This window comes from Spermophilus citellus, assembly GCF_964194105.1.
Source record: "Spermophilus citellus genome assembly, chromosome: 6".
NCBI classification, from domain to species: domain Eukaryota; kingdom Metazoa; phylum Chordata; class Mammalia; order Rodentia; family Sciuridae; genus Spermophilus; species Spermophilus citellus.
Window position 1 is genome coordinate 40801818 of NC_138187.1, and position 13160 is coordinate 40814977.

Consider the following 13160-nt stretch of genomic DNA (forward strand, 5'->3'; position numbering starts at 1 on the left):
GGGACCCACACCCCATGTGCCACAGTCCCTGTCTAGCCCCACAGTCACGTCTGAGACCCGTGTGTGCTCCTGGGCACTTGGGTTGCAAACTGTGTTTAAACAAGGAATCTCCTGTCGGTGCAGAAATGCCTTGTTTACAACTAACAGAAGACATGGTGCACGCTGGGACCCCTTAGGGTATCCAAGCTCCATGATGATCATAGTGGACATCACAAACCACGAAGTCATCTACTTTCCTGTGGGGTCATGTGTTGCTCAGTGTTCCATGGGACTTTGGTGACATGGTTTCTATTTCATCTACAAGGGGACAGATTGTAGGCAGACAGTCAACTCTAGTGCTACCTCTAGCCTGCCTTTTTTTTTTTTTTTTTTTTGACACTCAGCTTTTCACCGTTCCTGTATCGTGGGCCACCAGGACCACAGGACAAGTGTGAGACAGAACAGCCACCTGAACAGCCCTTTATGAGTCGGAGAGCCCACGTCCCCATTCCAGAGGTTTCTTTGGTGTCCACACCCCCATCTCTTATAATTGAAAACCCAAACACCCTCACGGGGAAGGTGACGCCCCGACAGGTTTTCAGGTACATAATGCTGATGCAAATAGGAAGAGCGAGCGTGCAGGCCACTCTGGCTGCCTCTTCGGCTTCTACACAGTCCACCCCAAGACCTTCTCTCAGAAAACACTGCCTCCCCGACTGCACACTCCACCCGCCCTTGCACCCGCCCAGCGGCGGCACTTACTTCATGGGTTTGAACAGTGCTTGCCCGTAGTTCTGGAACGTCATGATGAGCTTGAGCTGCGTGCCCCCCGACTTCATGGCTGCAGGGAGGAGGGAGAGAGAAACAGGGTCACTGGCTGCCTCAGGCCCCTTACTGGCCCTTATAGGGCCTGAGGATAGGTGGGCAGGCCAGCCCAACACGCTATCCTCCAATCAGCTGGGATCCTCTGGCTGAGGGCCCCTCCCCATTCTGCCTGGGAAGTGGGGGGGGCTTCAGCAATGATGTACTCTTGGCTGGCGCAGGCTCCCCCGTGGTCCAGCTGTGGGAGCTGGGTGGACTCCTGCTGATTCCAGCTGGAGGTCTCAGCAGGAATGTGCGTAAGTGTGTCACAGCACCAAGGGCCTGGTTTCCAGCAGGGATGGCTAGGTGTGCTTACCTGCTAGCACAGTTACACACATACACACATACCCCTACATATACGCATACCCTTCACATACCCTAATACACACACAAACTTACACACAACACCTATACATTCCTAAACACAAGCATACATATATACACCCTTACACATATTCCACACATGCATGCAGTGCTATACCTGCCCTGTGCACTCCCCATTGTGGCCTGGAACAGAGTGGAGACTCTCCAGCGAAAGCTCCTGGGATTTGCAGGAGATTGCAGAGTTACTCTAAGGAGATTATAAAGACCCTTAGGTGGGAGGCCCCTCTGTCATCAGGACATGGTGGGCACTCATTTCCAGCATCTCATCAGCTCAGAAGGATGAAGAATTCCCCAAAGAACCTCTTTCCTGACCTTGGATTTTCCTTTCTGCTAATGGAGCAGCAGAAGGAAGGACGTTTTCCAGGTTGGGGCCACAGTGAGGGCCCCAGGCCACCAGGATGCAGGGCTGGGAAGGGGGTCACCCTACAGCACAAGCTGGCCAGGACGATGCACCCAGGAGCTTGTCTAGCCTGTGCAGAGGCTTGTCCAGTGTGTCCTGTGTCCATACCGCACCCTGGCCACACGATAATGTCACAAGTGTGTCTAAGAACCAGGTGTGCAGGCTACACATCATGAATCGCAAGATGACTTCAGGCTGCTGGAGGCAAGAGGCAAAGTGGGCACGTGCTGGTGCCTGAGGGGTGGCCTTTCTGGGAGGAAGGAACAGAGCTGGCACTACAGAGGCAGAACAAACACATTGTCCTTGGAGGAAGAAAGCTGATGCACTTGGGCCCGAAGAGATGTTGCTGCCGCCCACTTCAGTGGGGGTGGGGCCCATGGCAGGTGAGGGCCCTATGGGGTTCCCAGGTGCTCACCTGGCAGCTTCAGGCTAAGGATGGAAGCTGGAGCCCGGGAGAGGTTGGGCTGGGGCAATGGCAACAGAGGAGGGTGGGCATGGAGAGACGGGGGTTCTGAGGAGCACTTTGATGGAATGGTGTGGGGTGTGGAGATGTGACCAGGATGACCCTTGGGTCGAAGATAGAGCCATTGTTTGGCTGGAATAGAGCAGAGACAGAGAAAGCCCAGTTAGGTGGAGAGGGTGGCAGCAACCTGGGAGAGATGCAGGTGGGCGAGCAGCCTGAGGTTCTGAGCACTTCCCACAAGTGAGAAAAGCCTCAGGCTGCAAGGTCACCTGGGGGTAGAGTGCAGAGAACAAGGTGTGAACCCGTGCTTATTTAGGGGGAGAAAAGGCCAGCCAGGGGTTGAGAAGCAGTTGTTGGCGGGTGGGCATGGGGGGCGCAGGCCATGCTGTATGCAGGAACCTGCTCAGAGAAGCAGGTGAGATCATGGCAGCCTGGCCTGGGAACTCTGGGGACCCCAAAGGGAGCGGAGTAGACAGATGTGCTTCCCCTGTCTGTTCCTTCATGTGGCTGGTTGGCATGTATGTGTGCTACGAGGACAGGACCTGGAGGTAGCAGGGCCAGTGTAGGGCCAGGTTTTGCTGGTGGTGGCCACAGGCATAGGACAGGATGCCAGCAAATGGGTCAGTTTGTAGGTTTGGTGGAGAAAAGTCCAGGGGGCTCCCTGTCGACCCTGAGGTTGGAGTTTGCTCAGCTTTCCTAGGCTGGGGCACCCCAGAGGGGAGAGACCTTCACCTTTCCAGCCTCAGTTTCCTCTTCGGCTAAAGAGGGCTCAGGAGGCCTGTCCAGCCTCTTCACAAAGAAGGGCCCCAGGCTGGGAATGTGCATAGGTTAAGTGGGGGAGATTGCTTATGAGGCCACTTGACATTGCAAATGTCATGCAAGGTGCTTGACTCAGACCTGACCTGGGCCCAGCCTGGCATACTCCTGGGCAGCACTGGCCACTGCCCAACAGCTCACAGTGTATGATGGGCTGGGTGCTTCATCCAGAAGATGGGCTGACATCTTGGCTCTGCCAAGGAAGGGACTAAGCACCCTGCATGGAACAGGTGTACTGTAACACTGCAGGACGGACTACAGTCTCACCCTCCTAAACAGAACCAAAGAACTTTCAGTAAGCACAGCATGGTGTTTACTATTTATAATCGGAACCATTTTCTTTTAAAAACTCGAGAACACAAAGCATGGGTTTTCAAACTCGAATGCACAGACAGGCGCCCAAATCCCTTGCTATCTCTGGGGAGTAGAATTCAGATGACTTTAATTTCCTACTTTTCCTTATCTGTGCTTTCTAGATTCCTACAATGAACATTTACTACATTTTTCATAAGATGAAAAAAGAAGTGATGATTAAAAAATTAGTGGCCCGATTAAACCCCATTTGATGTTCCCATTTCCATTTAATAACCAGGGTTGCTGGATTTAATTATTCCTGCCTGGGCCAATCCGGGACAGCACATCAACTCTTTCCAGGGCTTGTAATCCTGGTTTTTAAAATAACCAAATATTATGCAAATCTGGTCAGTTTAATCATTCTTGTCTGGAAGCGAGGCCCATCTGCTTTGCCATTCCTGGCCCTGTATATCACCAGCTCCCTGTAACCCTCATGGGACAAACAGATGACTAGTATAAAGGGATTAAGCCTCTGGTGGACCCAGGTGCAGGCCCCAGGTTCAAGAGCAGATGGAGATGCCCTCACTGATAGGCCTCCTGCTTTGCAGTCCTAACCTGCTAGGCTGGGCCTCAGGAGCATCTCAACTGAGCAGCAATTCCAAAAAGACCCAAGGCCAGGTGGAGATGGGGCTGTCCTGGCACACACCCAGTGCACCTCCGTGGAAATTCTTTATCCCAGAATGAGACCCAGACCCAGGTGACTAGTCCACTGAATCTCCACCTGAAACCTTCTCTCCATCTCCTTCTGTGGCCACACAAATCCAGGCCACACCCCACCAATCTGCACATGCATCAGAGCCCTGCTGGCCTCTAGGCAGTGTAGATGTCTATGCTCCAGCCACTTTCCCAGTCCTCCCCCCACTCCCGGCTAGTCCCACCTTCTGCAGACCCAAGATGACAGCTCTGTACCTTCCCTGGCATCCCTGAATAGAAGGGTTCCCAGACATGCTTGAACATGCATTGCTAATTGTTATATTTCTGAGCGCATCATTCGCTACACACATTAACAAATGCTAACAGAGCACACTACGTGTTCATTCACAATGCCCACTGGCACCATAAATCCCATGACCCACTATGAGCATGGGCATTTTGCTTATGGTCTTTCCTCAGAATATGTCAGAAGGAAGGAGATTTTTGCCTGTCCTGAAGAACCCTGAGAAATTCCTTAAGAAGGTAAATTCTATAAATGCACAGTTGTCGCTACAGGAATACTAATGCATGAGTCGCCTGTGTGACCGGCAAGCCAATCTCCAGAGGCTCTAGCACTCTGCTAGGAACTCCCCAGACGAAGGACAAGGGCAGCCCTGGGTGGAGAGACTCACCCAGTGTGAGGGAGGTGGCCAAGGAGCAGGAGCTGCCAGGTCCAGCTCTGCCATGTGTGCAAACACAAGGCCACTCCTCGGTGCCCACAGAGGACGGGCAGTGATGGAGTGCAATGCCAGAGCAGCCCAGCTCAGCACTTGTTTTCCTGTGGGAAACCAATAGTCTCCCCGTTTCTAACAGGAACCCCAACCTGTATTTTAAAGGTCCCTCTCCTGACTTTTATAAAAATGAATTCTATTTTTTAAAGACCTCTGGACTACACAAACATGTCCATGTGTGAGAGGCTGCCCTGTGGCCAGCTGGGCCTCCAACAAGGCCACCCTTGGCCATCTCCTTTGAAAGGTGGAACAATGGCCATCCTTTGGGTCACAGTCAGGTGGGTGGTTCAAATGTTTTTCAGTCTCACTGCCTTGTTTTAAGGGCAGGGTGCAGACTCTCTCTGAAAGATTAATTAAGACTTGCTCTGAAAGGGTGGGCTCACATTTGGAGAATGCAACACCCTGTCCTTCCTGTCCAGCCTCACATGTCCCTGGGTTAGAGAGGAGGTCTGCCATATGGCCCAGACTCTGGGCATTCTCACAGAACCCTTTATCCCCACTGTCCTTGGGCCCATGGAAAAGGGTGTGGGGTGTACCCACCTCGCCACCACCTCGCCAGCAGCAGCTTCAGGAAGAGGTTGAGCAGGAGCCAACACTAGTTTTCGGCTGGGTCTTTGTGCCCCCAAATCCTGCTGTGAAGCCGGGGTGCTTCAACCCCAGAGGGCGCAGCCCCATTAACACAATCCAAGACCCATGGGCACACACTCCAGGCCTGCTTCTGTCCAGCTGTCTCCCGCTTGAAGTTATCTGTCACACTTGTCCTCCAAGCCGCTTATTTTTGGGGGTGGGGTGGGGGAAGTAACAGTCATTTGAAAAGGAAGCTATAATGCTGCTCAGCGTCCCTCCATGCAATAGGAAGAGAATCAGCCTGAGGCCATCAGCACACAGCTGTAGGTTATGGAGGTATTTGAGTTTGCAGCTGCAGCCTCTGATCAGCACGGAGAAAATGGATGCCAGGGATGTCCCAAGTCCTCACTAGCGAGGGCTTTTTCTCCTGGCCTTCAGGCTGATAACTGGAGGGAGCTGGGCAGGGGCCAAGCTACCTCCTCCCTGAACCCGGCGGCATGCTTGCAGGGCTTGGTCCTTTTAGGACACCTCAGGCGCCTCCAGCACTGGGTGTTGGTGTTGGCTACCTGGCATCTCCAGGTCTCTCTGCAAGCTGAGCCAGACCCTGGGGCTGTGCCTTGCAGCAGCAGGTGCCACCTGTCTAACTAGACAGGGCAGCTGTGCCCAGCCCCCCATCCTAGGCAGCTCTTCTGGGGCTGCCCCAGCCAAAGGCCTTTTGTTCCTCAAGCTTGCCGACCAATTATTCCAGAGTCTAGCTGGATTTGCCCTCCCCTTGGCAGATCAATTAGCAGGAGGGCTTTGGTCCTGGGAAGCAGGCTTCCTTTGTTCAGCACGCTCTCTCACCCTGGGCTTTGTCCTGACCTGGATGGAGCAACTGTGAAGTCTGCATCTTAGGCCCCAGGCTGCCTGAACCCTCACATGCCAGTGCACTTTTTTTTTTTTTTAAAAAAAGCAATTCCAAGTGCAGAGTAGTTAATTGTGTCATTTATTTTTTGCATCCATAATTGTGCATGATAGAGATTTAATTATCGTGGCCCAAGCAGAAGGCGCAGCAAGTCTGACCTAAAGTTGAACAGAGGTGGATAAAGGCTGAGCCTCTTCAGAGGCAGCAACGGCCGCTACCAGGCAGCCAGGAGCCTGCTATAAATGACCCTCTGTGGCCACAGACAGCTGTGCCCTAGGCCACACAGAGCCTCCAGAACCGGACTGAGTGGTTCTGAAAGAAGAAATTTACTGGAACTACTGTGAGGAGAGGGCTCAGGATCTCCTGCACACTGATCTCCATTACAAACAATATTGCTGGCTCACACTCAATAGTGAGAGGAACAACCTAAAGATTAAAGTAACCGCCCCCGGGGAACAGAACCCCAAGCCAGAAGTAAGTGGTTCCAGGGGCAAGCCTCTCCTCCTGAAGGCTGCAGTCCCCTGGCTGTAGAATGGGGGTGGGAAGGCAGGGCTGACTTTCAAAGGCTCCACCTGCTCTTGGTCACAATGCAGCCAGGCTGCGCTGGGCTCTGCCACAATGAGAGCCCAGCTGGGCTGGCTGCCTTGAGCAGCTGGGTGTCCATCAAAACCTCTGGCTCTTAACACCCAGGAGGACCCTCCCAGCAGCTAAGGCTGAGTCAGGTTGGCCAGAGCAGCTACCTCCAGGAGGAAGTGTGATCTCCAGGGACATGGCAGGGTGGTCAGGCCAACCCCTATTGGTGGCTCCCGGCAGAGCAGGACACTTGAAGGGCCTGGACACCTGGAGGGGCTGCAGGGGTTTTCTGTTGGGCATCAGGATTTCCTGCTCACTCAGTGGGTGGGTCTTTCCAGGAGAGTGAACTCATGGTGGGAACTCCAGAGCTGAGGCTGCAGGTTGAGTGAGGCCCTGGGAAGGTGGGGTGCTTGCCTAGTCCTGAGCTCCTAGGTGGGGGACTTGACTCACCCTGAAATGCTGCTGCCATATGGATACCCCTGCCTGGCTCACTCTGCTGGATGCTCGTGCTAATGCCTGCAGCCTCTCTGCAGTGGGGCAGGAATCACCCCAGAGAGGTGCCACAGGACATTTCTTCACAACCCTGGGCAACAGCGTTTGGAGCTTTTGATGAGGATGTGCAAGGGATGCATGCACTACAGGACACATCGCCCAGCTGGGTGAAGCTAGATCTGTGACCAAACATACTCACTCCTCAGAGGAACCTGCATCTCCATTCTGGGAGAATAGCACTGGCCACCAGGTCAGCCATCAGCTTCTGCTCCCAGAACATCCAGGTCCAGTCAAGTTGTTCCCAAATGGTTTGTTTTAGACTCAGATGGCAGGTCCACGGGATCTAGGTTATGACACCCTGACTAGCAACTTCAGATTCTAATCACAGCCACCCCTCTGGCCGGAGCGCTGCATCCTGCCTCAGTGACAGGGCTGTCCATCACTCCATCCCCTCAACACCTGCTGGCACCTGCAGAATGATGTTTCCCTCCTGTTCCCAATGGCCCTTACCCCAAAAGGCAGAATTAGAATCAGCTTGGTCATTGTGGTCTTGGAAAAAAGGGCATGAAACCCTCCCAGGCAGCCCTCAGCACAGACCAACGTCCAACCAGAGCCTGGGGCTGGGGTCCCCTGGCAATCAGCACCATCCACTGCACTGGGATGTCAGGCGCCCTCAGCCACTGCCTTCTGGGAGAGCTGGGCCATTCTGTTGAGAGGGATAAGGGTACCCAAGGTGGGCAAAATTGGTGGTGACCTGGGGACCCCAGCCTCTCCCTACTCTCTGGGTTCAGATCCCACATCTCTGCACAGGGTAAGATCCAGAGAGCATGTAGCTGATTGTCCTTGAGGGAATATGAGCTGCAGCGGATACCAGGCCTGCTGGCCATGGGGACCACAGCCCTCCCTCCACACAGCCCTGTCTTGCAGCCTTCTGCAGCACACTTCTATTCACCAAGAGTGTGGATGTGCCCTCTTGACGGTTGCAGAGTCTGCAATCACATTCATTCTCAGAGGAACCTGTATCTGTCTATAGTAACAGCTTCTCATGGACTCACCCCAACTCCAACTCCCAAGGAAGTAGCCTAGTGGGCAGATATTCCCAGGAAATCTGCTGGATGGAACAAGTGGGTTGACCCAATTGGACATGTCTTTAACAGCCCCATCTATTTTCTGGAGCAGGTGACATCTTCTGTGGCTGCCTGTAAGATAGTCCCTGTCATCCACAAGAACAGCTCCCAGCTCAGTGGAAGCCCCCCAATTTTGCAAGGTATGGCCTGGGGTGAGGAGTACTCAAGAGTCTTCCTGGACAGCACAGGGGTATAAAGAAAGATCACTTCAGCTCTCCACTGGTGAATGACCCAGTGCTGGGGAGTTGTGAGGCCCGACTTCTAGGGCCAGGTGAGAGCCCTAGAAGGGCTAACAGTTCACAGAGCCACAGACAGACTCTAAAGAGGCACCTGCAGGCCAGTGAGTAACTCCTCATTGCTCTGTGTCAGCAACTGGACAGAAGCCCAAAACCAAGAGAGCCCTTTCAGCAGAACTGCTTTTGAGACACATGGAGACAGGGCCTGGAACTGCAGCCCATAACACGTGCAGAGGCCTGCCCTCCACCTTGGCTATGTGCACCAGGACCATCCCTGCAATGCCCCAGGCCTCAGCCTGTCCCCACTACCTCCCAAGCCACAGATGACTAATGAGACCTTCACACAACCACCTAAAAACCATGGCACCAAACCTCCATGCTCTTGACTGCTTCACATGACTCTGGGAATCAGACACTGAATAGCTTTTCTGTCTGATTCAGCAGATCAAAGCACTTGATCAGAGTTGCCTTCAAACTGCCCTACCCTAGATGCTCAGGCTCCAATTGGAGGGAGTGGGCCCTGGTCACTGCCTGACAATGGAGAATCCCAGGAACCCCTGGCTGAACCTGAGGTTCTGGGTGCTGGCCCAGAACCACAGCAGCAGCCTCGGGTCTCAGCTGAGTCGTCTGCTGAAGCTCACATGCATTAAAGCAGAAAGAGTCCTGGCTGGAGGAGCTGCAGTTACCAGGGATGCTCCTGTCCCTCCTACTGTCCTCACCATGCCACGGAACAGGAGTATTTCCACTGCTGTGTGCATCCCAGGCCCCCATCCATCCCAGGAAGTGAGGCTCCAGGAAGGAGCAAACTTTCCTAGACCTCCAGGAGTGCAGGCCTGGCATCCCTCAGCCAGCACACATGCCCATGGGAGGCCAGACACCTACCTACACTGGTGATCTTCTGAGAGCCAAGGTCCTGCAGCAGAGCTTCGATGGCCGGGTTGTGCCTGGAGTACAGTTCGTAGCGGTTGATGCCAATGTGGAATTTGAGCCAGTTGGGATAGGAATCCAAGGCCACCTCCCCAGTGGGGAGCAATTCTTCACCTTCAGCACCTTCGCGTGGCCTACAAAAACAAAGATGTCACAAGTCAGCCAGAAAAGGAGTGTGCAGGACCATGAGGAGCCAGGGGAGTTGGATCTGAGGCTGGATTTGTGACTTCAGTTTCCAAATACAGGTTTATCGGAAGGTGCCTCCCCCTCGAGAGGACCCTGCAGTGTCTGCACTTTCCTCCGGGGCTGCGGTTCTACAGCTAATAACACACCGGAAGGCCTGTAATTCTTATTTACCTTGAGAGACGCCACAGACGGCTATAACTACAGCAAGTCCAAACCTAGGGCGTCGGCGCTATCCCTGCACGTCTACCCTGGGGTCGCTGACACTGCCCAGCAGGAATGAGGTCAGCCAGGGTGCAGGGGGCTGCAGCCCTTCCTAGAGCATAGGAGAAAGAGCTCTGACTGGGACCTAAAACCACTGGCACGCCCCATGGGCCAGACGCCTTCCCTAGCTCTCAGATTTTGTCCTAACAACTGGGAGGAGGAATGAGATAGGAGCTAAATCTGATTTTGAGGAGAGCAGCTCTAGGCGGGGAGCAAGGAAGCCTCCAGCACTCACTCCAGTCCAGGCTCAATGGAGGATCCCACCAATAAGGCCTGTCCTGCTTCTTTGGTCATAGGGGTGTCTGGAGGAAGAACTGACCTCTGCCTGCCTGCTGGGCTGCAGGGTGAGTGGAACTTTCTTAGCTCTAATTCACTGACAGGCAAGCCCTTTGGGTCCCAGTTCTGTCCTTTGGTGGACAAAAGAGGGTGGGCTAGAGGCCTCCCAGGAACCTCTCCTAGCCCACTTGCTCTGTACTGTCCCCTCCCCATGGATACCACAGGCTGGGACCATTCATCTGATGTGAGTTTCTGAGCATTGCCTTGAATCTGGCCAGCAAAGCTCAGGGGCCACCAAACAACCTCATATGTAGGCGCAAAGCACAGGTTAGGGCCTGGTCAGATTTCAGGTAGAAAGGGTTTTGCTGAGATGTTTGGAAGCCTAGTCTTTCGTCTGTTGCTCCGGTAACCTTTGCAGGTAGCTATTTGTTCTGACCTTGCTGGTAGTTAATATTTCACTGCTCTGGGCCAGAGCATCTGTTTATTTGGATCTGTAGAGCTGAGGGAAAGACTTTGGGGGAAGGGTTCAAAGCAAGGCAATTCAAACATCCTGGGGCAGCTTCTCTCTTGTTACAAAGCTGTGTCTTCTCTGCATATGGCCCAGGGCAGCCGCTGTCCACACCCTTCTAGGAACAGCCTCTGTGCTGCACCTAGCTGCTGCTGGCACACACTCTTCTGTTAATTTTTGTCCTTAGCAACTGGTTTTAAGAGACTCCAGGGCTTTTCAAGGTGTCCACCCAGAACAGTGTCATCAAGCATCTGAAAGCTGGCAGCCCAGCACCTTCTTGGGGGGAAAGGAGCCTCACCCACTAGCTCCCTCGTTCTCTAATGCATTCATTCACCCATGCCAGAAACTAGGGCTAGCCAGCACTCTTTCCTGTAAGTGGAGCACTGGGCTCCCCTGGCTCTAGTGTCCAGCGAAACTTCCACCCCAGGGCTAGGGAACCTCCCAAACTGCTGTTCCTTCAGGGAGGAAGTCATCCTAGAGACAAAGGCAGATCCCGAGCAGGAGCCGGGCTGCCCCGCCCACCAGGCATCCGATCCCTCTTCCACGGGTCCCTGAGCCTTCCTACACAATAATACCCCCCAGGGAGTGGAGAGTATTTTCCGTAGTGCACCTTTATCCTGAAAGGGTGAACCCTCAGAGGTCGGACCTGCCAGCCCCACCCTGGTCACCCTCAGTCTCCGCTCACCAGTCCGGGTTCTCAGCTGCCTTGGGGTTGAACCTGATATCGCTGTTCACATTAAACAGGACGTCGTCCTCTGTCAGAGGCGGAATGGCCCCGCGGTAGAGCGGGTGCTCGAATAATCTGGCCAAGAGGGAGCCCTCCCTGCTGGGGCCAGGGGGCGGCGCGGACCGCCAGGGACCAGGGTCTCGCAGTAGCGGCTTGTGCGCAGGGTCGCGCGGTCGCGGGTCTCCAGGCTCCTGCCCTTTGGAGGCGCGCTCAGCCGGCTCAGCTGCAGGCGGCAGTTTCTCCAGAGAGTGGGACGTGAGGTTGGAGGCAGGGTCTGAGCTGAAGTCCTGCAGGATGCGCAGCGTGTGTTTGTTGGGCCAGCCCGCGTCGCCCGCGGCCGAGGGCTCCCCCGGGCGGCCCCGTGCCTGGGCCCAACCGGGCGCAGCCGCCTCGGCCGCGGGCTGAGCGCAAGAGCAACCGGGTTCACCAGAGGGCCGCTCCGCGCGGCGCTCCAGCTTGGGCAGCAAGTCCAGCACGATGTGCAGCGCGCAGGCCAGCAGGAACACCATCAGGATGAGCACGCGGAACCTGCGCACCAGGATCATCTTCATGGCCACGAAAGCGAGCGGGTCTGGGACTCGGGCGCCCTTCGGGAGCGCGCTCCACTCGCGCTGCTCAACCGCGGCTCGACACGAACGCGGCGCCGCCTCGCGGGTCAAGGTCCATTCGGTGCCGAGAAGCTACCAGCTCCGGGGCTGTCCCCGGGCGTGAACGAGGTGGAAGATATCCGCCACCAAAGCGCCAGCTCCCCAGGCCATCTCCGGGCCGTTCCCTTTCGGCCTTTCGGGAGCGGCCAGTGGTTGTCGTTCGAGGAACTGGGATCGCGGGTGGCAGGGGGCGCAGCCGGGTGAGGCACCTCGCTGGTAGCGACCGGCGCAGGTCTCTCGAGTAGCGGCTGCTCTCATCAGGCGCGCAGGGCCGGGACACAGCTACCCATCTCCGCCCGGGTGCCACGCATCAGATCCACAGAGCGTTCCTCCCGGCGGGCTCAGTGGGCCACGCTGGGTGCCCGGCGGGCGAGAACGCGCGAGGCTCCTTCCCTCAGGGCTCGGCTTGGTCAGGCTGTGGCCGGAAGACTGGACCGGGGTGAGGGTCGGGAGGGGGCGCACGGAGCGGCCGGCGAGGCCGGGCAGGTGCAGCGGGTGTCCCAGAGCGCAGCGCCCGCACGGCCGAGCTCTCGGCGCCCCGCGCCCGGCCGGCAGATATCCGACCGCCGCGGAGCCGCCCCCCGCGTCAGCGCCCGCAGATTGGCGGAGCCGCAGCCCCGCGAGGCACTGCTGGGCCCGGTCGCTCGCTCGCTCTCTGCTTTCTCCTCCCCTCGGCCGCGCCCCGCGATGCTGCTGCAGCTCCGGGCCTTGGAGGAGAGGGCGCTTCCTCTCCAGTTTGCAGAGAGACCGAGAGGCTCCACCGAGGACCGCGGTAGCGAGGGCGACCGCCGCCGACTCTGTCCAGAGGGGCTCCGGCCTGGCTGCCTCTCCAGGACCTCCGCCCGCCCGCCGGGGCCGGCGCTGCCGCCAGCTGCAGCCTTGCGGCTCCTCCCCGAAGAGCCGGGGGCCAGAACCAGGCCAAGTCCCTCCCCGGAGCCGCTGGGCGTCTGCGCCGCCGGATGAGCTCCCCGCCGGGCGGCGACCTTGCGCCCCACACCCCTGTCTCGGACGGCCGTACCGCAGCCGGCGAGAAGGCAGAGGGGGCGCC

General features: G+C 56.2%; 1 protein-coding gene across 1 annotated transcript in view; it reads right to left on the bottom strand.

Annotated features, from left to right (window-relative positions):
* FAM20C (FAM20C golgi associated secretory pathway kinase) overlaps positions 1–12348 on the bottom strand; it is a 57440-nt gene extending 45092 nt beyond the window's left edge. Inside the window, exons 1-3 of the mRNA XM_081297172.1 lie at positions 11424–12348; positions 9463–9641; positions 742–820 (exon numbers count right to left, since the gene is read on the bottom strand). Of these exons, the coding sequence (XP_081153298.1) occupies positions 742–820; positions 9463–9641; positions 11424–12016 (851 nt within the window). The 5' untranslated portion in view covers positions 12017–12348. The remainder of the gene's footprint in view (positions 1–741; positions 821–9462; positions 9642–11423) is intronic.
* Positions 12349–13160: the final 812 nt, after the last annotated feature.